General features: G+C 41.1%; 1 protein-coding gene across 2 annotated transcripts in view; it reads left to right on the top strand.

Moving 5' to 3' along the window:
* Positions 1-24693, top strand: part of atg7 (ATG7 autophagy related 7 homolog) — a 108802-nt gene that overhangs the window by 14213 nt on the left and 69896 nt on the right. For both annotated transcript variants that reach the window (XM_080788342.1, XM_080788343.1), the window contains exons 7-12: positions 89-235; positions 551-639; positions 7622-7743; positions 9608-9698; positions 9892-10036; positions 11016-11174. In XM_080788342.1, coding sequence (XP_080644468.1) covers positions 89-235; positions 551-639; positions 7622-7743; positions 9608-9698; positions 9892-10036; positions 11016-11174 — 753 coding nt within the window. The remainder of the gene's footprint in view (positions 1-88; positions 236-550; positions 640-7621; positions 7744-9607; positions 9699-9891; positions 10037-11015; positions 11175-24693) is intronic.

Here is a 24693-nt window from a genome sequence, read left to right as displayed (position 1 = left end):
TTGTGCTTGAAATGTACTGTAATTCTGCAAACTGTTAATCAATATTTCATTCAATCAATCAATCAATCAATGTGGTGTCACCCTGCAGGTCACAGCGTTACTAGAGGCCTACGACGGGCTGTGCAGCCAAAGTGGAGTCACAGCTGTTCCCTACTTCCTGATGAAGTACACAGAAGACGACATCTCGGTGGCTCCCCTAGGGGACTGGGACACGTTCTTCACCGATAACAAGAAGGTAAGCCTTCCTATCACTGTTGTTTTTGGCAGCAAATTTCTATTCTTAGTTTTAGTCACCACAATCAATCAATCAATCAAATATCTATGATGGCCACCGCTCTGTTTGGGGGACCTTCCACTCCACTGTCCACCTCGATGAGGGTAAACCCTGAGTAAATGCAAAATTGGACACCCTGTGAACATGGTCAATTACCAACTTGTCTCTGCCTGCATTTGAATGCATTGTAATAGACAGTATATATCCATTTTACTGGTGTACAATACTCACACGTACAGTACAGATAAATGAACAGTGTTTTTTTGCTTTCCTCAGGTTACCGTGGGTATCTATGACCCATGCACTCTATCACAACATCCAGGCTGGCCTTTGAGGAACCTACTGATCCTTATCGCATACAGATGGTAAGTGTGTGTCTTTTTTTTCTAATAAAGGAGGATTCATTTATGCGAAACATGCAGCCACCGTGGAAGCCAACACCAGTCTCCAGCTCCATGGAACCTCTCCCTCCGATAGAGCTACATTATAATGGGGATAATGTCAGTCTGACTCCAAGTAGGAGTTGGACTTGGACCCACGTCGGTCCACCTGACCGGATGAAACGGTTATGGCACATTAAATAATAATATGTTGGTGTTGTTGGTATCCTCTGAAGCAACAGATGCTTTCTAATGGTCAGGTTGTTCTGGAATTGCTGCCCCAACCCTGTGGATTGTGTCTTAGTGTTCCCCCTAATAAAGTAGTTTTTATTTGTTTGATGCCACCCATGAAAAGCACATTTGAGTATTCATATAGACTACCTGCATTGCTGCACGAGATGTTTTAAACGAGTTGTTTGTCTGGGTCAAGTAGCCTACCAGTCCCAGCCCTATTGTTCTTGGAGCATTTTGACTAAATCGGTGTATGCCCCTTTAACTAAGTCCAAAGGCCCACACTGCAAAATCTGATCCTGATCCGCTTCCTGTTAATTGTTTCACAGAATTGGCTGTATCTGGGATGTTTTTCTTTTTTCTCGCTGTATTTTCATTGAGGCCATGTTCTTTACAGAAAGGGATATGACCGCATGGTCCACACTCCTTACTGCTCTTTTTATGAGCTTCCAGGTAGACGGAAGGAAGCGTCTGTAATCTGTCGTAATCTATTGTCTTGAGAGGCTGTAGACTGAGTTATACTTAAGTAGAGATGCTCCGATTACGTTTTTGGAGGCTGATACCGATCACAGATGTTTTTTTAATTAATTAATATACCGATATTTTTAAATATTATTATTATTATTACTTTTATTTTTTTCTTTACTTCTGGCAACCCATGCCCCGCGGCCATTTCCCGCTAACCTGAGCGGGGCTCCCTAGCCTGGTGAAACCACTCTCCCTGCTGGAGGGGCTCCCATCATCCCATGGCATGCACCAAAAAAATAAGGAAAAGAAATGCAGCCTACCAATGTTGTGGAGCTTGATCACCTCCTCCTCTCCCCAATCCTAATAAATCCAAAAGTCGTGTGAATAATTCCACAGCCTAATTACTAAAGGATAACTATCAGTCTTCTCCAAAATCTGTCAATCTTTGTCATTACGTGTTGACAACGGCATTGTAAACAGAAGCCGTGTGTGTCACACCAAAAGTGGTGACCTATATAATCTTGTACATTAGAATCATCACGCAATCCTCACCCCTACACACAGGCACAGCTGTCATTAATTAATGGTCTTGATTGCCTATGCGTTCAAGTTATAATTTACGGTTGTGATTGACAACCTGTTACCTTCCTTGTCACTCAATCAAAAATGTCTGTGCCAAAAAAACAAAAGTTTTGAAGATGCCAGAAATGACCTTATTGCAGAGGAATATACGGTCTATCAATCACATTCTTCATAGCAGATCTACAAGCTCATAGCGAAGCAGCTTGTAGATCTGCTATTTTTGAAAAGTCTTGAAAATGTGGCGCAAATCTTTGAATATATATTCTTTCAGAGTTTCACTCAAATATTTGCTTCTGGGGAGGTCCCTGGAATAACATATTTTCAGATGGGGGTCGGTGGCCAATTTCAGATAATTCTAGGGGTACTTGACATGAAATTGTTTGAGCACCACTGACATAGAAACATAGGGTTTTCAGAAAACTGTCATGATTTAGAAGACTTATGTCAGGTCTAAATGGGTTAATAATAATAGGCCTAGCCCTATATGATTGACATCCGTCAATCTGGAGATGCCGTGTAGTAGGATGGGGGTTCTACTGCTTTTGTTGCAGTGTGAAAATAGCCAAGTTGTGAGCTTGTAAATCGGCTATTTGAACTATTTTAAAATAGTTTCCAAAATATTTCCTGTGTGCAAAGAGACACTGACTGGAGACACAATAAAAGGAGATAAACCAGTATGCTATAAACTGAAGAAGGTATTTACAAAATGAGAGAGTAGAGAGGCTTCTGCACACCAGTGTGATACAATGCAAGGCGTCAGATTTATTACACACCATTTTAGTTCAAAGTTAAACTGTTAGTCTGGACTCGAGTATTCAAATATTTACACAAATATTGACAGTAGGTGACATTTTTATAGATATAGACACACACACACACACTTAGGAATTTAGTCACTCCCACGCAGTGGAAAGTTGATCCCTTTTTTTTACCCTCCTTAAGTTCATAGTATCCCACACAGTTTAGAATTAGTGTGGTGAAATCACATTGGAAAGATGTACTGTGTTATGTTGAAGGATTTATTTTCACTGTTATACAGAAGTGTTGATTTCATCGACTAAAACTAAGACGAAAAATGTTTGTCGACATAAAAACTAAATGGAAAAACTAAGCTATGATGACTAAAACTAAGACTAAATATATGGATAATTTCGTCAACAAATAAAAACTAGACTAAAATGTTTGGAAGGGACTAGTGGACAAGAGATCCAGTATAAGTCATTTTACACTTGGTTGCATGCTGAAAATAGCAGATCGAAGCTCAACACGTCGCGACGCGTTGTGGGCTTGTAGATCGTCTATTTTCAGCAAGCGGGCCTTGATGCCGTCGTTAACGACGGCATCAAGGCCCGCCAAAACACATTTTAGTTGACTAAATCAACCGTAGATTTAGTCTACTAAAAACTAGAGTAACACTAAAACATTCCAGGTTACTAAAATGTGACTAAAACTAAAAGAAAACTATTCAAGAGACTATGACTTAAACTAAAATCAAAATTTGCTGCCAAAAACAACACTGTTATACAGTAGTTTATGATATCATAATTAACAATCTAGGGGGATTAGGGTTTTGCAGTAGAAGGAAGGTAGGAGAAAAAGAATAAGCGATTGAACTTTGACGTCTACCATATTTCACAGCCCAGCACTGCCAGCAGTAACTTGGCAGTACTTTTTCTGTTAATACTAGGCTTTCTGTTAATACTAGGCTTCAAGCTTTTTATTTAGAGTTCCAAGAAAATGTCCCTGGTTTAGCATTTGTAATACTTTTCTCATCACTGTGTTGCTGCTGCATTCACACTAGCAGTGACAGCATTAGGGCTGCAACAAGTCATTTTCAATCCATGCCAAGCAGTGTTGTTTTTGTCAGCAAATTTAGATTTTAGTTTTAGTCATTAGTCTCTTGAATAGTTTTCATTTAGCTTTAGTCACATTTTAGTCACCTGGAATGTTTTAGTGTTGGTCTACTTTTAGTCGACTAAATGTCATAAGATTTTAGTTGACTAAATCTACAAATCTAAACATGACCGATTTTACAATCTAACACATTGCACTGCAACGCGTTGTGAGCTTGTAGATCTGCTATTTTCAGCATGCAACCAAGTGTAAAATCACTTATCCTGGATCTCTTGACCACTAGTCCCTTCCTAACATTTTACGAACATTTTTCGTCTTAGTTTTAGTTGACGAAATCAACACTGATGCCAAGCCAGTGACACGATGCTACAAACGGATGCACAACACTACAGTATTGAGAGAGATACATTATGGGTGGAGCATGCTTAAAATGCATTTTAGTCGACTAAATCAACCGTAGATTTAGTCGACTAAAACTTGACTAAACACTAAAACATTCCAGGTGACTAAAACTAAATTAAGGGCGCTTTCACACCCAAAGTTCGCTTAGAAGGTCCGGATCAAGGACCAAGGACCAAATATTTGCATTTTGATTTTGGTCCGTTTGGTGTTCACACTGGACTTTGTAAAGCGTACCAAATATGTAAACAAATGACATGTGGACATGTTAAGCGAACCAAATAGTGAGGGAAAAAGAACATGAGGGGAAATCACTGTCTACAATTTTTGGGGCAACCTTCAGTCACACAGAGAGAGAAGAGAACAGCAACATGACAGCAACAACTTGCTATTGCATTCATTCTTATTCATTATTTTATTAGCCAAATAAGAGCAACAGATGAACAGGAGCAGTTTTGAACAATAATGTGCTTGCTGCTGATGCATACAATTCACGCTCCGCTGCAGCTAATTGAGTTGACCTAGTTTTACGTCTTTTGCTATAGTGATGTAATCAATTAATCATTTGTGATCCACCTGTGTATAGCTTATTTAACATTGGCTTTTTCTCTATACGTGCGGCCGTGCGCGACATGGATGATTTTAAATATTTCAAATTCTCTGTCTCTGCGTCTCTCCCATATAAATATATGGGTCTCCCCCCCCCCCCCCCCCACACACACACACACACACACACACACACACAGAAAAAAGGAGGGGACACGAGTTGAAAGAGAAACTCTCGCATGAAGACTCGTGCATCGCATGCTTTGTCATACCGTACACCATTCCGTGTCGATAATTATACATCTGTTATTTTTGCGCATGTAAACCTCGTACGTTGCCATTACATTTGCGCTGCGCCTCGACATGCGTCTACTATTAAAATAAAATCAGACTGTCAGCTGTCATATGATGATCCCCGTAAAAAAATACATGCTTTTATAACTAATTATTAATGCAGCCTCACAACTGCCGAAGCCCGACAGCTATTTTGGCTATCGTACTGTATTTGGTCCTCTATAAAGTCCGAATGCATTCACACCAGTAACGAACCGCACCGTGGTTCGTTTGGAAGCGAACCGAGTCCGGCCTTTTATAGCGGACCATGGTTCGTTTCTTTGATCCGCACCAGAGTTCGGATGCATGTTCACACCAACCTAACCAAAGGGGTAAGCGGACCATGGTTCGTTTTAAACGAACCAAACCGTTCGTTGTCCGGTGTGAAAGCGCCCTAAGTTTCAGTCCAAAGACTATGACTAAACTAAAATAGAAATTTGCTGCCAAAAACAGCACTGATATTAACTTTATTTCTATATAAAAAGCAGTAAATGCTTAGTAGTCCATACAGTATTTTGTTGAAATCTCTGCATTCGGCATTCACTTTAGTCTTTTTTGGCACAGACATTTTTGTTTGAGTGACAAGGAAGGTAACGGGTTGTCAATCACAACGGAATTCACTGCAGGACACAGGTGGCGATTGCGTGCACGTGAATAAACAGGCTAGAAAGTGCTTTTTATTTTCCTCATTTCCAAGTAACCTTTCACAGGCCGGTCAGAGTCGGCCAAAGGGCTGTGTTTGGCCCCCGGGCCACGTGATGCCCAGGTCTGGACTAAACCCTACATGTGTTTGGGGAGGTTGTTAACACTTTTAGGGCCTTAGATTAATCTATCCATTCTATCTGTCGGGATCGATCAATTACCTTTGGAGCATACGTCGAAGTATTTGCAGCTTTGATTCACGAAAATCCAGCAGGAAATAGTCTGATGGTTTGTTGTTGAAGAGAAAAACAATGCGAAACGAAACCACCCTGCTGCTGCACAGCATGTTGTAGTCCAAACAACCCCCGTTCACTTGCATTGAACTCATTTTCCCAGAAGCCCTAACAGGAATATGGATATATTGTAAAGTGTCAGAAGAGACATGACACAGTATTTGTAGTTTGTGGTTGCAACGTTTGGCTTCTGGTCGCAACATGCCCTAATTGCCTCTTCTATAGAGTGCTAATTCAGAAGAACTTGCGACTTCTCAAGTGTTCAACTGTGTCCCAGTTTCCCCCAGGAGGAGAGAGCCGTGTTTTTCCTGGCGCCGCTCATTTGTATCCCAGATATTTTTTTATTTGTGTTATTTATTTGAACAGGGTGGTCATAGTGAGATTGCTATCTGCTTGAAGCTTACAGTACTTGCGCTGTGGTCAAAGGCGGTTTTCCCCTCCCAAGGCAGACCTCATCAATCTTGTGCATGACCACACTTTGAGACAATTCCGAATAAACTGTTGATGCTGGCTCACATGGCAGATGGGAGGATTATAACGGAGTCATGTGACTCACAGGGCTCTTTCACTGTGGAGGTTGATAGTGTAAGCTGACCTCGGTCATTTAGCACCTTATTAGGGGAACTGCGTGTTCATGCTATTGTTTATCTCGTGTGTGTGTGTGTGTGTGTGTGTGTGTGTGTGTGTGTGTGTGTGTGTGTGTGTGTGTGTGTGTGTGTGTGTGTGTGTGTGTGTGTGTGTGTGTGTGTGTGTGTGTGTGTGAGAGCGGGATGACATATCATGAGACATGAACTAATGTACAGTATGTATCTTTGTCTGCTTAACGAGGTGCATTGTATACAATACTGTGTGTGTGTGTTTGTGTGGGTGTATTGATTGATTGATTGAAGTATTTATTAACAGTTTGCAGAATTACAGTACATTTCAAGCACAACTCTCAATACAAAAACTGTTAAGTGGACGACACTTGTTTACAAGAGGGTCCACCATTTTCAATTCATCATAACATTTAGAGACGTACAAATATACACTTCTATATAGCCAAAAACAGGAAATCATCATAAAGAGGTAAAAAGGGGGAAAAACATATACAGTGAGGGGTGGGGGGGAGATTCAGATTTTACGGGGGGCAGTTTCGAATTGCAGCCGTCCGTAGGTGCCCTTTGAGAGCGGTTTTGATGGAGTCAAGGGATGTCTTAATGAACGTTGGTAGGACGTTCCACATTTTTGTGGCATAGGAGGGATTTGAATGATGTGTGTGTGTGTGTGTGCGTGTGTGTGTGTCCGTGTTTGTGTCCGCCCGTGTGTAGGGTTGCGAATCTTTGGGTGTCCCACGATTCGATTCCGATTCTTGGGGTCACGATTCGATTAAAAACTATTCAAAATGATTCTCGATTCAATACAATACAATACAGCTGTGCCAGCTGAACTGAAGTGACTGACTACAATAACTTGAAAATGACTGAAGACATGATGTTTACTGTGATTAGGGTAAGCTTACATGATTGTAAGCTTACGTTTCAAGCTTACAAACACCATGTAGTGAAAACTCCTTTAACTGTAAGCAGAATAAAACACTCCTATCCGTGTGTGTGTGTGTGTGTCTGTTTTTTTTTCAGGGGTTCCAAACTGGACGTGGTGGAGGTGTTGTGTTTCAGAGACAGAACCCTTCAGGGAAGCCGCTCAATTCTACACAGCATTTTCTTCCAGGTCAAACTGCCTCAAATCTCCCTCAATACAGGTAAACCCTAGTGTGTGTGTGTGTGTGTGTGTGTGTGTGTGTGTGTGTGTGTGTGTATTCACTCGCAATTAGGGGTGCACGATTATGGAATTATGACCGATATCTGCTCTCCCATTATTTGCAGGGTCATATCTGCCGATACCGATTCTGACCGATTCCGATATTATACAGAGGACCACAATGGAAACAAGCCTAGGCCCTAGGCGGGCGGGGCTTGGCCCAAAGCCTGTTGATAAAAAAGCAGTTAATTAAGTCCTTGGCAGACATTGAGTATTGACCGCCATCTAGACTCTTAGAGTGGCGCAGGCCGCCATACATTATATCTCAATGGGCGAGGCTCTTCAATTGAAAGCCGTTTTTGGCCAGAAACCGCTGAGTCAGGAAGTAAAAAATCCGTTATCGTCTCGCGATTGTCGTTTAATCCACCCAAAACCATACTTTTTGTAAGCAAAATACTATCGTTTAGATCAGGGGTGTCGAACTAAACTTGGGGCGAGGGCCGCATTGGTCAAAAGGTCACTTGATGGGGGCCACAACCAGTTGCGGACGCACGCTCGATGTCTCAGTCAGTCAAAAAAATAATAATCAGAAATGGAAATTTCGCTAGCTTATGCCGATTTATCTAAACTTTAGATAAATCAGCATAAGCTAGCGAAATTTCCATTTCTGATTATTTATTTTTTTCTTTTTCTTTCCATCGGACCGCTACCGGAGCGTTATGAGGGCATACTGGATGCAGTTGATCACCGTAATCAATTGACCTATAGCTAAGCCCCGCCTCAAACTGCTATGGTCCAATCACAAGCTATAGACAAACCTCTCCACTAGAGGGCAGCAAGGGTCCACCTGGAAACCGAATACCCGAGAACCGAGAACCGAGCCGGTTCGGGCCCAAAATATTGACTTGTCCCTCTCGGGCATAGGTCGGATCCATTCCAAATTACCGCGGGTCGTCTGGGTCGGATCGTCTGAAATGCAGTTACCCGAAATTCACAGTGAGGATCCGAGCTTTATATATTAAACCCTTCAACTTTAAAGAGAGGTTTAAAAAATAGACATGCGTGCGTTGTATTTATTACATTCTAATGTCCATATAGTCTGTTGAACAGAGTCAACGAGGGCTGGGTCTCGTCATATCACCTCGACATGAGCGAGAGCGCTCTCTCTCTTTCTCTCTCTCTCTCTCTTTCGCTTTGTCTCTCTCTCTCACCCCAATCCTGACAGCGCGCGCGCGCGCGCGCGCGCACACACACACACACACACACACACACACACACACACACACACACACACACACACACACACACACACACACACACACAGAGAGAGCAGTGAGTGAAGAGGCTGTAGGACTGAAGCAAAGACACAGAGGCCGGAGGAAGCTCTTTGATCTCTAAAGCTTTTTGCTGAGCTGAGGGGTCTCTTTCTTTATCTCGTCCTTCTCTTCTCAGGAGTCAGGAGGATGTGTTCATTTTTAATGAATTCTTCAAGGGGGGGGAGAAAAAAATATCTATTCCTCTGTTTCTTTCAGTTTTTTGTCGTGGTGTCATTTTCTGCGAGATGAGCCCAAATCCACTGCCTGATGCTGCCTTTTGTGATGAAAAGAGACACACACAGTTATACCTGGAAGCACAATATGACAAATTTGATTTGATTTTATTAGACGTCATGCAATAAAAAAATATAGCTATCTAGCTATATATCTGGTGTTGTGTTTATAGCAGACTCCTCACTCAAATGTGCACTTGCAGTTTGAGGAAATAACAAATAAGGGCCGATCCGATACTTTTCCCGATACCGATACAGTATCGGGACATCTCTAGTAAAAAGCAGTGTTTTATGGTTGACGTGCTGTCGTTCTCAGAGTGCCCCAAAAGTGTCGGCTGGGAGAAGAACCCCAAGGGGGCCATGGGACCCCGGATGGTCAACCTCAGTGAATGTATGGACCCCAAACGGTAATCTAAAGCACTGTTTCCCCAAACAGTGGGTCCCCTTCTTTTTTGTTTCCTATACATTTAGTTTTTAATTATTATTTCAAAACCTTTTTTTAAAGAAATAACACATTAAAGGAAAGTCTTAAGAAATTCCATGAATTAGAAAACAAATGTTTAATGTTCTATCTAACTACTCCATCTTGTTTGTCTCCAGGCTGGCCGAGTCGTCGGTGGACCTGAACCTGAAGTTGATGCGGTGGAGGCTGGTGCCCTCGCTGGATCTGGACAGGGTGGTCCGCACCAAGTGTCTGCTGCTGGGGGCGGGGACCCTGGGCTGCAACGTCGCCAGGTGCCTCATGGTGAGAGAGGAGGAGAAAGTGTTAACAACTATGCCAGTCTAGTCCTGGTTGATGCATTCAACGTTTTCTTTTGCTTTCAAATAGAACATTTATTGTCTCCACCAGGCCGAAGAAATCTTTCACAGACTTTCCTACTAGGCTGAGGAATATATCCCACCCTTTTCACATTGGCCTGTTATACCGCCACCAACAGGTGGATTTTTGAAAAAGATTTTTTTGGAACAAAATGCCTCAAATCACCCAATTGCCATCCAAGCCGTAAGAAGAAATAATAATAATAAAACTTTATTTGTATAGCACCTTTCATGACATGAAATTCAGCTCAAAGTGCTTTACAGAAAAATGGAGAATAAAAGAAAAGCAAGGCAACAACATTAAGAACAAGCAGTAATGCAATACAGTGAGGACATGAATAACAAAAATAAAAAATAAAAGATCAATTAAAAGCAATGTTGTAGAAGTGGGTCTTAAGCTGAGCTTTAATAATGTCTACAGAGGCTGCCTGACGAAGGTACAGTGGGAGCTTGTTCCATGCCGACGGCCCGTAGAAGCAAAAAGCTGCTTCCCCGTATTTTTTAGTTGGCAAAGCGAGCAGGCCAGCAGAGGAAGACCTTAGGGGGCGGTTTGGGACATATTTAGGCAGGCAGTCATGTAGGTAGGAAGGTGCGAGACCATTGAGAGCTTTATAGACGAGTAAAATCATTTTAAAAACAACCGTTTTTAGGACACCCTATTCACATTGGCCTATTATAGCGCCACCAGGAGGCCACAACCTGACCTGCCCTGCCCTAGTTTTTTGTCTGTTTTGGTTTCAGACTATCAAACATTCCAAATTTGCTCATGTGTATTTCATATGTGAAATATATGTGAAATACACAAGATGAGCATAATTGAGCATACTTAATATTATATTAATAGAGCCACATCAGGATCAAAATGTAAGTGGAGCTTTATGCTGTCATCTTCCTCTCTTCTCCAGGGATGGGGGGTGAGGCAGATCACATTCGTGGACAACGCAAAGATCTCCTACTCCAATCCAGTGAGGCAGCCACTGTATGAGTTTGAGGACTGCCTTGGCGGAGGCAAATCCAAAGCCATGGCTGCCGTCGACAGACTCGGCAAAATCTTCCCTGGAGTGGTGAGTAGTTAAATAATCAACCAATCAACTCCCGTGATATTTGCAGCCAATGGTTTTTTGTGTCATAAGCGTTTTTTGTTTTAGTTATTTTTATTCTAGCTTTACGATGGCATTTCGGTAGGATTGGTGGTGCTGGAGCTGTTGATAGCCAAAACAAGCAGATAATTATTTGCATATTGATGCTGGAACTCATTACTTTGCTTAATTAGAGGGTGATCTCTTAGGGGGATATGTCAGTTGATTAGCATGGAAATGAAAAGATCACAATCATGGCTGAGGTTTGGTGCAATGGGCTACATGCAGTTATGCACACAGAATAACTCTTCCTACTTCCGGGCCACTTACCTACTGTCTTTACCGATGATACTAATCAAGGTTCTGTTCCAGTTAGTGTGCAGTGGTTCTCAAAAGGACCCCCCATAACACTGGGAGTGTACAAATACGATACGACACAGGAGTGTACAAATACGATACGACACAACTTTATTGTCAGCTTGCACTGAAATTTGTTTTGCGTCACATAGATTCCAAGATACAGACAAGACAAATCTCAGAAGCAGACAGGAAGAAGAACAATAGAACTGTCCCCTAGTTGCTATTTTGGGTGTGTCTCCTGTGGTGGGCAGATTCAGCAGGTGTCAGGCAGATTCAGTTGCCTTCGCCTCCCTCATAGCGAGGCGCCGCATTCTGCTTCACTGGAAAAATGCTAACCCCCCTGCCACGACATCCTGGCTAATAGACCTGGCATCCTTTATTCACCTAGACAAAAATAGGTTCTCAACTAGAGGCTCATTGAATAATAAAACATTATAAAAAAGAAAACATATCCTCTTGGTTTGCCGATTTTGGTTTAAAAGCAGAACAGAACAAAAGAGTTCTTTGGTCTGTTTTTCTTATATTTAGGGACTCTAAACCGCCTCATGGAGGGCAACAATTGATATTCATCATTTAAAACATGTAAGGGTTCAGAGGAGATACTCTTCGCCAAATGGACCCTTACCGGTCCATTTGGTTCCATTTGTACACTCTTGAATGGCCTGTACAGAGCCATTCAAGGACACTTTGAGACCCACTGATGTAGCAGTGAGTGTTTCCAGTGAGCCAACATGGAAACAATGGAACAATAGCTGCACCCAAACTCTGTTTGACCAGAATTAGTATTCTAATTCTACATTAGTATGTAGCACAAAGAAGTAGGGGAATTTTCCCCCCCAAAATGGTGTGTGCATAGAGCCCATTGAAGTTCATTAAACACTTTGAAATACATCATTTCACAAACACTGTCTGTGTGTGTAATTGTATTCAGATAGTTCACAGTAGAATGATTAGTAGAATGATTAATCTGCCTTTTGCCCCTAGTTTGCCCCTAGTAGCGGATTTTTTTCCCGTAGTTTCTAAGAGGTCATGCTCTCTGTAACGTTATTTGCTAATTATTATTTTTTGTTTTGCATGTGATTAATACATTTTTTTGCCGGTAATTGTTCAAGATGCTAACTTGATTAGGCCCATTATGTGCTTATTGGCCAGGGTAGGCATAAGGGCCAGTATACGGGTGACAGAATGGCTTGAAATATTTCTGCCAATTATGCAGGAATATAATTAGCCTCCTTAGCGTGGGTGCGTGCGTTTGTGTGTGTACGTGCGTGCATTCAGCATGACTTTTCTAATTATTTGGATGTGTCACCTTCATCTCTGAACACACAGCGTGTACTGTGGCATTTTGTTGGTGAAGAATGGCAGGAAAATCAGAGCACAGACTGCATAATAGGTAGTCCCATATGTGCCCTCTCCCTACGCTCATTCTGTAGCTCCGAGATGAGGTCACACACTGGGCCCCTCCCACCGCATTTCAGAAACTGCGCAAGTTTCCACAATACACGTTTCTTACCCTTTTCGCCACTATGAATCCAAAACGTTAAGGGGCAGAAAGGGTTTACACTAATTCAACCTTAACAACGTCCAAGAAAATCCAACTAGCCATTTGAACTGAGCTCTTTTGTCAGTCGCTTCCATGTTTATCAAGGAAGTCGTGCGTGTGCGCGTGCATGTCGAGTGGACTGAGTCAGTTGGAAATTTTCGACCAGGGGAGGCGCCGGTGCTGTGTCCATTCAGCTTTGATTCCTGAAAGAACTGCTCCACCACCAAATGATAAGCCACACCCACTTAATCAACTAATTTAATTGGACACAGGTTTGATTCATTTTTTTAAAGGAATGTCCAAAAAAGAGTGTTATGAAATTTGAATGTGCTATTGACTGTTCTTTTTGGAATTAATGAAAATCAGCCTATAGAGGAAAATAACAAAATGGCGAAGGCCAGAATCTTTGGCAGCCGCATTTACTCTGAACTGAGTGGATGGTCATGGCTTTGTTGAGCAGCTGTCTATTATAGAAGAAATCAAGGCTCTCAAATTCGATGCCTGCAAATTTTGTTGCCAGGAATTTCTATCTTTGATAACAAGGTTACCTTACCAACCGATACAGGAGAAGGAAATCCATCATGAGGATCAATGCACGTGTACCCCATAGGGATCCACTCATTGTCGTTTCTATGCTGCTTGTTTTCTCAGAGAAATACTCCAAAGTTGTTGTTTTTGTCCAATCCGCCCGACGTTCAGATGTAAATAGTGATTTCAGGGCGGCTGTGGCTCAGGAGGTAGGGCAGGTCGTCCAATGATCCCTGGGTTGGCGGTTCGAATCTCGGCTCCTCCTGTCCACATGTCGAAGTGTCCTTGGGAAAGACACTGAACCCTACATTGCCTCCAATGAGTCGGCCGGTGTGAGCTCGCCCGACATATTACCGCTTGTGGTGAAAGCTAAGACATGTCGGCTGCTGCTCGCACAACGTTTTGCTTCTCCTCTCGCTGTGTTGGTCTGTGTTGGTCTGTGTTGGTCTGTGTTGGTCTGTGTTGGTCTGTGTTGGTCTGTGCCATCCAGGGTTCATTTGTGACTTTGTACCGCGTCGCTCCTGTGTTGGTCTGTGCCATCCAGGGTTCATTTGTGACTTTGTACCGCGTCGCTCCTGTGTTGGTCTGTGTTGGTCTGTGTTGGTCTGTGTTGGTCTGTGTTGGTCTGTGTTGGTCTGTGTTGGTCTGTGCCATCCAGGGTTCATTTGTGACTTTGTACCGCGTCGCTCCCGACATGTAAATGTTTCTGGTGAGAGGTAAACACGATTATGGATTTATCCCATCTCCCATTATTTGCAGGGTCATATCTGCCGATACCGATTCTGACCGATTCTGATATTATACAGAGGACCACAATGGAAACAAGCCTAGGCCCTATAGGGGCTTAATTGGCCCAAAGCCTGTTAATAAAGTCATCAATCAATCAATAATAGCATATACTACACAAATTTAATGTAGATTTATTTATTTATTTTTGCTGGTGAAAACCGATGAAATAATCTGTATTATTTTGAGACCGTTCCGATACCGATATGGCATTTTTATGGCAGATTCCAATTATATGCTACCGATTAATCGTACATCCCTAGTAAACAGTGTGCACTAATGCTAATTATAGCAAAGTGTGTGTATTGAGTGTTTGTATGGGGCTGGCGGGGGGTGGAAACTCCTTCTCTTAAAGTGAACGTTGATTGTGGCACAGGTGAACTACATTTATGCTAGCTAGCGGCACAGAAATAATAAACTAAACCCTAGGAGAGGTTCTCGTCATTCTGCTAAACGCCTAACCGACACTGACTTTCACTGATGACATCGCATTTATCAGTCAATCTTTGGAATACGCTCAGGCTCTCCTTCAGTCTCTTGAGCAGGCCTCCAACTGTGTTGGTCTTTATTTCAACGAGACGAAAACTGAAAACGTAAATATATGCAAATCCAACAATAACCAAATCAAAACACTTAACAACACTCCTTTGAAACAGGTTGATGACTACAAGTATTTGGGTTCATATTATCTTCCCAAACGTACTTTCAAACTAGGAAGGGTATGGCCTGGTCAGCCTGCAATGACATGCACAAGATCTGGGCATCCCAGCTTAGTAAGAGGTTCCAAGTAGGGATGCCCGATATTACCGGCCTCCGGGTATATGCATAAATAAGTAAAAGAAATAAAAAATATATAGTTAAAGGAGTTCTTACTGTATGGTGTGTGTGTGATATGAAATATGAGCCTACCATAATCAGTAATCCTTAATATATTTCATATATTCAAGGAATTTTGGAGAGAAATGAGACGGTCTTGAAGCTTCAAGGACCACCACTTTTTAACCTATGTTCATATTCACTAATGATCATGATAAAATGGCACAATTCTTTTCTACTCAGTCTGTGTCTCATAGGAGGGCTGTGTGCAGTTCAGAAACCCGTCCACCAGTGACATCATCATTAAGCAGATTTTTTTTAATTTAATTTTTAGATTTTTATTATCGTGAGAACGATGGCTTCCATTTTCCCATTGCAACTTTTCAGGACTAGAAAGCCTGCATTTTCTATTAGCTTGGATTCCCCATCGATGATGTCACTGGTGGACGGCTTTCTGAACTGCACACAGCCCTCCTATGAGACACAGACAAAGTAGAAATAATTGTGCCATTTTATCATGATTATTAGTAATAATAAATAATAATACTGGATTTTATTTATAATGCACTTTACATACCCCAGAATCTCAAAGTGTTACAGTAGACAAAAATAAAAAAGGATAACGTGAGGGCATGGGTCAAGGAATAAAATCAGTGGGTTTGGGGGAAAGCCTTAATATTAAAAAGGTAGGTCTTTAGTGTAGACCTATTATATGAAGATGGGTTGAAAAGTGGTGAAGTGGTCCTTTCAGTCACTTTCACATTACTGCAGTGTCTGTGCTGTCACTGCCATGTGCACCTGGTCCTCGTTGGTGCTCGTTATCTCAGGCATCAATCAGGCAATTATGTTTCTGCACTGGCAAATAGGCCTCAATATGTCAGTGATGTTACCTGGTAATTAGTTGACTTTTGGTGAAAAAAGCCAGTGATGGAAAGTAACTGAGTAAATTTGCTTAAAGCTGCTATAAGCAATAATGTGTCAAAATTGTAATGACCTCTTTTTTTCCCTTTTTTTTTTTTGTATTCAAACAGCCAGCAATGGGTAGAACGCTCCCAACAACAATCTGCATTAAAAAATGTTCCTAGAAGCTTTGACATTGGTCGATTTGCCTGTCTGCTTCCTGATTGGTTAGTCATTGCAATGCTGATTTTACACTTGCTGAAAATAGCCGATCTATAAGCTCACAACGCGTCACAACCAAGTGTAAGATGACTTGCACTGGATCTCTTGTCCACTAGTCCCTTCGTAACATTTTAGTCTAGTTTTTATTTGTTGACGAAATTGTCACTATATTTAGTCTTAGTTTTAGTCATCGTAGCTTAGTTTTTATCTAGTTTAATTTAGTGAGCATTTTTATCATTGGACAGTTTCAGTTGTAGCCAGCCTTGCTGTCTCACTCTCTCACACACACACACACACACACACACACACACACACACACACACACACACACACACACACACACACACACAAAACCAGATCACATAAACAGATTCTGGAAATGCAGGTATTTTCTTCACCACTTGAAACCTTAATTACATACTTAGTTGTACATTAATATCCACAAGCTCACAAAGCATTGCAGTTCATGTTATGAGCTTGTACTAGATCTGCTATTTTCGCAGAATGTTCACCTAAAACTAAGACGAAAAATGTTCGCCGACTACCTTTTTTCCACTGATGAAAACTAAATGAAAACTAAGCTATGACGACTAAAACTAAGACTAAATATACTGACAATTTTGTCAACAAATAAAAACTAGACTAAAATGTTAGGAAGGGACTAGTGGACAAGAGATCCAGTATAAGTAATTTGGTTGCATGCTGAAAATAGCAGATCTACAAGCTCACAACGCGTCGCACTGCGAGCTTGTAGATCTGATATTTTCAGCAAGTGTAAAAACAGTCATTACGTCGGCATCGAGGCCCGCCAAAATACATTTTAGTGTGACTAAATCAACTGTAGATTTAGTCGACTAAAACATTCCAGGTGACAAAAATGTGACCAAAACTAAATAAACTAGAGACTATGACTAAAACTATGTCGTTATGGACATTTTTTTACGCAGGGAACCGTTGTCCGAAGATTCAAGCTTATTTTATTTTTTTAGGAGCATACAGCAAGCTACATGCAGAACTCTGGGCAATGGTTTACATTGTAAACCTATGTATATCATATACAGTACACTCTCATACAGTATATGACAGTGAGAACAGAACACACAGCTTTTACATTTGTCTAGCTTTTTCTGGCACTTTGTTTTGACCTCATATCCTGTCTTCTATTCACACACACGCGCGCACACTCACACACACTTTCCGCTATGCTGTCTCCACTAGTACGAAGCATTTTTGTTCGTATAAGAACAGCTTGTGCAAAGAGCTCGTGACGGACACTTTTCATTCACACCCACTTGGACTTAACCCATTTAGGCCTGACGTAAATTTTAAAAATGTAAAATTTTCTGAACAACCTCATGTTCAATATCAGTGGTTCTCAATATTTCAAGTCAAGGACACCAACAATTATATGTAATTGTCCGCCGACCGCCATCTGAAAATATGTTGTTCCAGGGGACCCCCCCCCAGAAGCAAAGATTTGAGTTAAAAACGTTCACTCTGAAAGAATATATTCAAAGATTTGTGCCACATTTTCACGATAAAAAAAAATAGCAGACCTACAAGCTTATAGCGTGGCACTCGGTGCCGCGCTATGAGCTTGTAGATCTGCTATTTTTCAATAGCTAAAGTATAACATAATGCTTAAAACACCAAGAGGGGTTCCCGTCCAGAATGGTTTAAGATTGATACTATGAAGTATACCAGCATTGAAAATTGCTGCCTTTCTCCAACAGCACGGCAAAAAAAAAGAATACCAGTACATTAGCGAGTGAGTAAAAGGGGTTTTGACCCACTGTCTATGTGAAATGGAAGCTTTAATGCTTTAATGCTCCTGACCCGGGGAGGTTTCAGCATTTGCGTTTGACTGGCTCACCTCGCCAGCCTCACAACCGGTCCCTGATAATTGATATTTCCCAGTTCCCGATGGAGATATCATCATGCACTGTGAGAGCCGAGGGTGATGAGAACAAAAAAACCTGGCACGCTCAACCACTTCCCTAACTTCCTCTCTCACTGCAGACTCTCAGAAAAAGCGGCCCGCCTTCCTTCGCCGGCCCCGGTGTCAGCTGAGTGTCATCATTAATCAGTCACAGTCGGCATCTGCAAGATGCATCTGTCAAATGTCTTTCTTTCTATATAATATATATATACACCTCCCTACCTACCTTCAACCTGGACTCACAATTCTGTCTCTAACCTAGAAACCGAGGACGATTTCTCAGCTTTTTTTTTTTTTTTTAACTATCACCGATAGAAATGGTGTGATTTCTGACTTCATGTGGTGGATTAGCTACATAGTACAGACAGACAGACGCCTCATGCAGAGGCACACCATGTAAACCTTTGCCTATACATAGTACTACAGACAGACAGACGCCTCATGCAGAGGCTCACCGTAAACCTTTGTCTACATAGTACAGAGACGCCTAATGCAGAGTCACACCATGCTACATAGTACAGACAGACAGACGCCTCATGCAGAGGCTCACCGTAAACCTTTGTCTACATAGTACAGAGAGACGCCTCATGCAGAGGCTCACCGTAAACCTTTGCAGAACCAATTGTCTGTACGGCGGTCCTTATTAACCCAGTTTGGTGTTTTAAGCATTGTTATACTTTAGCCATTGAAAAATAACAGATCTGCAAGCTCGATCTACGAGCTTGTAGGTCTGCTATTTTAGAAGGTCAGCGGCCAATTACATAAAATCTTTGGGGGTCCTATGCCCGACATGACCCACCCACCTGTGCACCGAAAAATAAAAATAAAAACAAAGTTTAAAAAAATATATCTTTGGGGATCCTTGACATGAACATGTTTGAGAACGACTGACATAGAAACATGAGGTTTTTCAGAAAACTGTCAGGATTTAGAAGACATTTGTAGAATCGTTCCCAGGTCAAAATGGGTTAAGGAGGACCCTCTCGAAAATGAGATACTATTATCTCAATGAGCCATTCCTAAATAAAGAATTTCAAACAATGATTGGTTACCAAAGCGTAGGTTTGCCAGTGTCTGTTCTTGCCACCATATTCTAGCACAACTATCTCTCATTTTGAAGTTTTCCACTACAATCAATAGTTGGAGGTCTACTCTCCAATAGTGTCTGTCGAATGGCAACGTGAGACTAGCTCATGAGACTGGCTTTCTACTAATTTGCCATCTATTCGTCTGATTTTCTGCCTGCCCTTCTTTCCGTGTTCTGCAAAGGGCATCTGTCCAACTCTCAGTCTGACGCACACAAGCCCCGGGTCCTGGGGAATGGTGAGTGAAGCCTGAATGTAGGCACAACAGACTACGGCTGGTTCATGCAAGGACACTACGTTAACGGTGTCAAAACCGGTTTTACGGTTTGACTGTGGACAAAAAGGCCTGAGGTGGAATTTATAGTTTGCAATTTTGGCAACAACTTTGTCTTGTGTAGATTTTGTAAACAGACTGGTCTGTTTGAGAGTGCATTTACAAAAATGCATGTCCTTGGACCAAAATAAGTTTGCAAGTAATCAATTGTGCAAATTGTGTGTTTCACTAGCGTTAAAGCTGCTATAAGCAATACTATGTAAACATTTTAATAACCTTTTTTATTTTATTCAGACAGCCAGCAATGGGTAAAACCATTAGTCTCTGTGACACATCTAGAGGACACAATCTGCTTTCAAAGATGTTCCTAGAAGCAGAAGTCATTGGTCTACTTCCTGATTGGTTAGTCATTGAGACCGGGTTTTATTTATTTTGACCAATGACAAAGCTTCTAGGAACATCTTTTGAATGCAGATTGTGACCCATATAGTGTCACAGAGATTTCATTAACATTTTGACATACCGGTATACGATATAAACGAAACCTACGTTTTTTTTTTACCCCCAGGGGTTAACTGGGGACAGGGAGGAACTCCTTATATGGTCAGCACACTATAGTAGAGGGTATTATCGCAACAAAATAAATAAGTGATATTTGAATTAAGGGAAATCACTGAATATACCTTTAAACCAACTCGCTAAAGGCTGTATTTCAAACAAACACAATTTAAGGAGTTTCAGTTTGACACTTTAATCTCTCTGGATCGGAGTTAGAAAATAAACATTCACAGACTTCGTGCTCATTCATTTTGGTGGGCCTTGATGCCGTCGTAATGACAGCTGAGCTGAGGACACACACAGCATGGTGTCAGATTTCACTTTCCTTTAGTTTGGTGACAGGTGCGCATTCAATTCATCCTGTAATGATTTCCTATAGAGTCTTGATCAGCGCTGATGAAGGCAATGTGAGCTGAAACACGTCCGATGTTGGTCTCTGCAACTGAATGGCTGGAAAATGGAAATGAAGAGTTTACATATAGTACATATGGTTATATATGGTGTATTGTGTCTATTATTAAGGTTATTGTAGCATTCAATTTATATTGGGGGTCGGGAGGGGGCGGGATGGGGGCATTTTCGGAGGTCCCCGGCCAAAAACGTTGACAACCCCTGTATTAGGACACCATAGGGTAACGGGTACGGTCGTTCCTTTTCCATCTAGCTCTACCTAGCTGTAAATAACAAACATAATTCATGTTGGTGATTATATAAAAGGTATATATATATATATATATATATATTTTTTTTATATATATATATATATTTTTTTAATTTGCTGTTCATATATTCAGAACGGGTAAGGACTAGTCATATTAATTTATCATTGTTGCGTTCACTCTGTATATCCACGGGCATAATGGCATGATGATGCCATTACAAAACATGGGCTACATGGAAGAAATGTGTTTAATAAAACGAAATTAACTGCTATAGAAGGTCCTAAATTAACTTAATTAAGCACACACCGTCTCTATGTCATCTTGTTCTTTCTTAATTTTACAGAGTATAGAGATAGACTACTATACAATCAAATAAATCTGTATACAAGATAATTTCAGAGAGGGAGGGAAATACTACATTAACTGTTAACTACATTAAAACATTTTGCGGGGGCGAGTTGGTAAAGGAGCGAGTCGTTTGGTATTCTACAGACACATTCACACCTAGTGGTTGGATTGGGTGTTACCGCTGTTGAGAAGCACGGCACGGCACCACGACAGGCCTATGTCAGTATATTTAGTCTTAGTTTTAGTCATCATAGACAGGCCTATGTCAGTATATTTAGTCTTAGTTTTAGTCATCATAGACGGGCCTATGTCAGTATATTTAGTCTTAGTTTTAGTCTTCATAGACTGGCCTATGCCAGTATATTTAGTCTTAGTTTTAGTCATCATAGACAGGCCTATGTAAGCATATTTAGTCTTAGTTTTAGTCATCATAGCTTAGTTTTCATTTAGTTTCCATTTCGTTTTCGCCAGTGAAAAAAGGTAGTCGATGAACATTTTTCATCTTGGTTTTAGACGTCGACGAAAACAACACTGCTTAGAGGCAGTTTGGTTGCCCTGATGAAGGCTGCATAGCCGAAACGCGTTAGCGTTACTTTTTGGTGTTAGCCAATAAAGAAATGGAAATGTGAGTACCTTGTCGCCCGCTTGTTTAATTTTTGAATGTGCTACCTTTTTGGAATTTTTAATTCCTATTTTTTGATGTATACTTGATTTGGGTTTGGCACTCATTGCTGATGCGCAACCTCTTTTTTCTCATTTAGGCAGTTTGGTTGTTACTATTTACTATTATTTGATGATGGTGATGAACCACCTCAGCTTATCCTCGGTGGTTAAACTCCCTGTCGGTGAATTATCTCCCGACAATGACCACCTAGCCAGATATTATCCCTTACATATCAACCAGTAGGTTCCTTATCAAGAACATTTAATGGAGCCAGTAGGCTCCACTACTGGAACGGAGACGTTGTTGTTGTCAGCCATTGTCTGACGTGGCCTTGGTCGCGTTCTCCGACTATTACTAAGCCTATTATAAGGGCCTTGCAAACGGGGAGTGATGAAACGAGCTATTAGTTCATTTTCAATGAGACCTGAGTTTTTGCTCTGAGAAGTCACGGTGCGACAACGCAAGCGTATTTACGTGAGCGCGGTCCCGTGAATTTGTTGCGCACGTGCTCGTTACGCGCACACGCCCGCGACTCACCAGACCTGGATTCTGTTTAGCTTTTATTTTTAATGCTTGCGTTGTTGCGCCCCTCTTCAACAGACCTGGAGGAGACCTGTGTTGATCGAGGCAACAACGCCTGCATTCCTCGCTTCACGGCCCTTAACTCTGTCTAACCCTAACGCTAACCTCAGTCAATAACAGTACACGTCAGTGATATGATATAGTACTTTATTGTCAGTTCACACTGAAATGTGTCTTGCGACCCAGCAGCCAAGTATGCAGAGCACACATTCACACATTTGACATAACACAAAGAACAAGACAATTTACATACATACGTACTGTAAAGACATGAAGACAAGAGCAATGTCCAACACCTAGATAACCCCATGGCTACTACAACTCCTGATTAAGCCTCAAAGTTGACTATATAAATAAATAAATAAAGCGATGTTGTTGTATAGCGTAGTTTCATGATGTTTTCGCTTCAGTGGCAGTCATTTCACTATGCCTTTCCTAATGGCAGCCAGTAGGTTCCAGTGCCTGGTCTTGATGAGTATAATCTACGGTTGACATCACATTTGGCACCAGCTTTTTCAGCACATGGCAATAGCAATAGCTAACTAGAACTGCACTGTCGAGTGCCTACTATATTTTAGCTTGCTAGCATTGACCCTATTTATTTAGCATTAAGATGGACGTCCACAACCGGATACCTGTACTGTGTGTGCACCCTTCAAATCGCCACGGCAGTCTGAGGTTGGCTGTACGTCCAGCAGGTGGCAGTATATGAGTTAAGATATGTTTCAATGTCTGGTTATAACTGGCTGTCGATGGTGACGTAATTAGGATATGTTTCAGTGTCGGGTGAATTAAAGGTATGTCTATATGTATACATGTATGTAATCTTTATTACGTCACCATCAAAAGCCAGTTATAACCTGGCATTGATACATATCTTAAAGTGAGTAATAATCCTCCTCTCTGACTCAAGTTTGCTTCCTGCTGTTGTCATTTTGGCCACCATGTTGTGCAGACATCGTTAATTCATCTGTTCATCCATTGATCCCAGTTAAAGACCTTCCATCTGCTCTTCCATCTGCCAACTCAATACTTAAAGGACAACTTAAATTTTCTTCAACCATGGTTCATGTTTTAGGTTGTTATTAGAGAAAGTAAAAGATGAGTGTACATTTTTTTTTTGTGTTTTTTGACTGGGGGGGTCATATTTGGACAGGTAGTACCCCCCCCCCCCCTTGGCATGCTAGTTTGACAGCTGCAGTTGAGTTAGAATGAGCATAATGGAATGCTGTGAAAAGTGGCTCTAGTATTGACTGTGATTGACAAATATAGAATAATACATGATATTTGGCAATTTATTTGGCATTCTAAAATAACCATTACAGCCCCTCCTGTGTGTGTGTGTGTGTGTGTGTGTGTGTGTGTGTGTGTAAACTAGAGCTGGGACTCGATTAAAAAAATCTAATTAATCAGCGGCTTTGTAATTAATTAATCTCGATTAATCAATATATATATATATAATTATCAATATTTAACCCGAGAACAGTGAGACATTTTCTTTTCAAATGTTTTTGGTATCCCAGTGAATAGTGACTATGGGATTCCACTCATTTTCAACATTTTACTGTCATTAATATAACTTAGAGTTGTTGTGTGGATATAATAAGAACTGGAGGTCTGAAAAAAAAATCTGTAACATTATGAAGTACATCTCAGTGACATCACAAAAATGTACTTCATAATGTTACTGTTTTTTTCAGACCTCCAGTTCTAGGCAACACAGAATGGGGGGGGACATTTTATTATTTCCAGTGCACACAACTCCATAGATTTTTTTTGAAAATGATTGGTATTCCCCTTTAAGGAGTTAACTTCTGTTAACAAAGGAAATTCTTACTGCTGCCATCCAAACATAATGCCAGTATGACTTTAAACGAATGTTTAAATCTGTCTTGAGAAAGTATAAAGTGATTGAATGTGAGGATGTGCCAGTCATGCTACATATGTATCAGCTGTTCATGATGCTAACTGAAGCATCAGTCACATCTTCCTCAATTAACATCCATGACTTGCAATTAATGCAGCAAACTATTTTTGCACCGCGGGCAGATTCACTTTGCAGACAGGATTCACAATGAATCTGAAATATATACTTTGCAGACAGGATTCACAATGAATCTGAAATATATATATATTATATGCCAATATATTGGCATATAATATAATTTGACTTTCTCCTCTTTTGAGGGTGAGTTATGGATGACAATTCCTTCTCATGCTTGTTTAACTAGCCATGT

Source organism: Protomyctophum bolini (genome assembly GCF_963924005.1).
Source record: "Protomyctophum bolini genome assembly, chromosome: 2".
Classification (NCBI taxonomy): Eukaryota; Metazoa; Chordata; class Actinopteri; order Myctophiformes; family Myctophidae; genus Protomyctophum; species Protomyctophum bolini.
The sequence above is the reverse complement of the archived record's forward strand: the minus strand, read 5'-3'. Positions and strand labels throughout refer to the sequence as shown.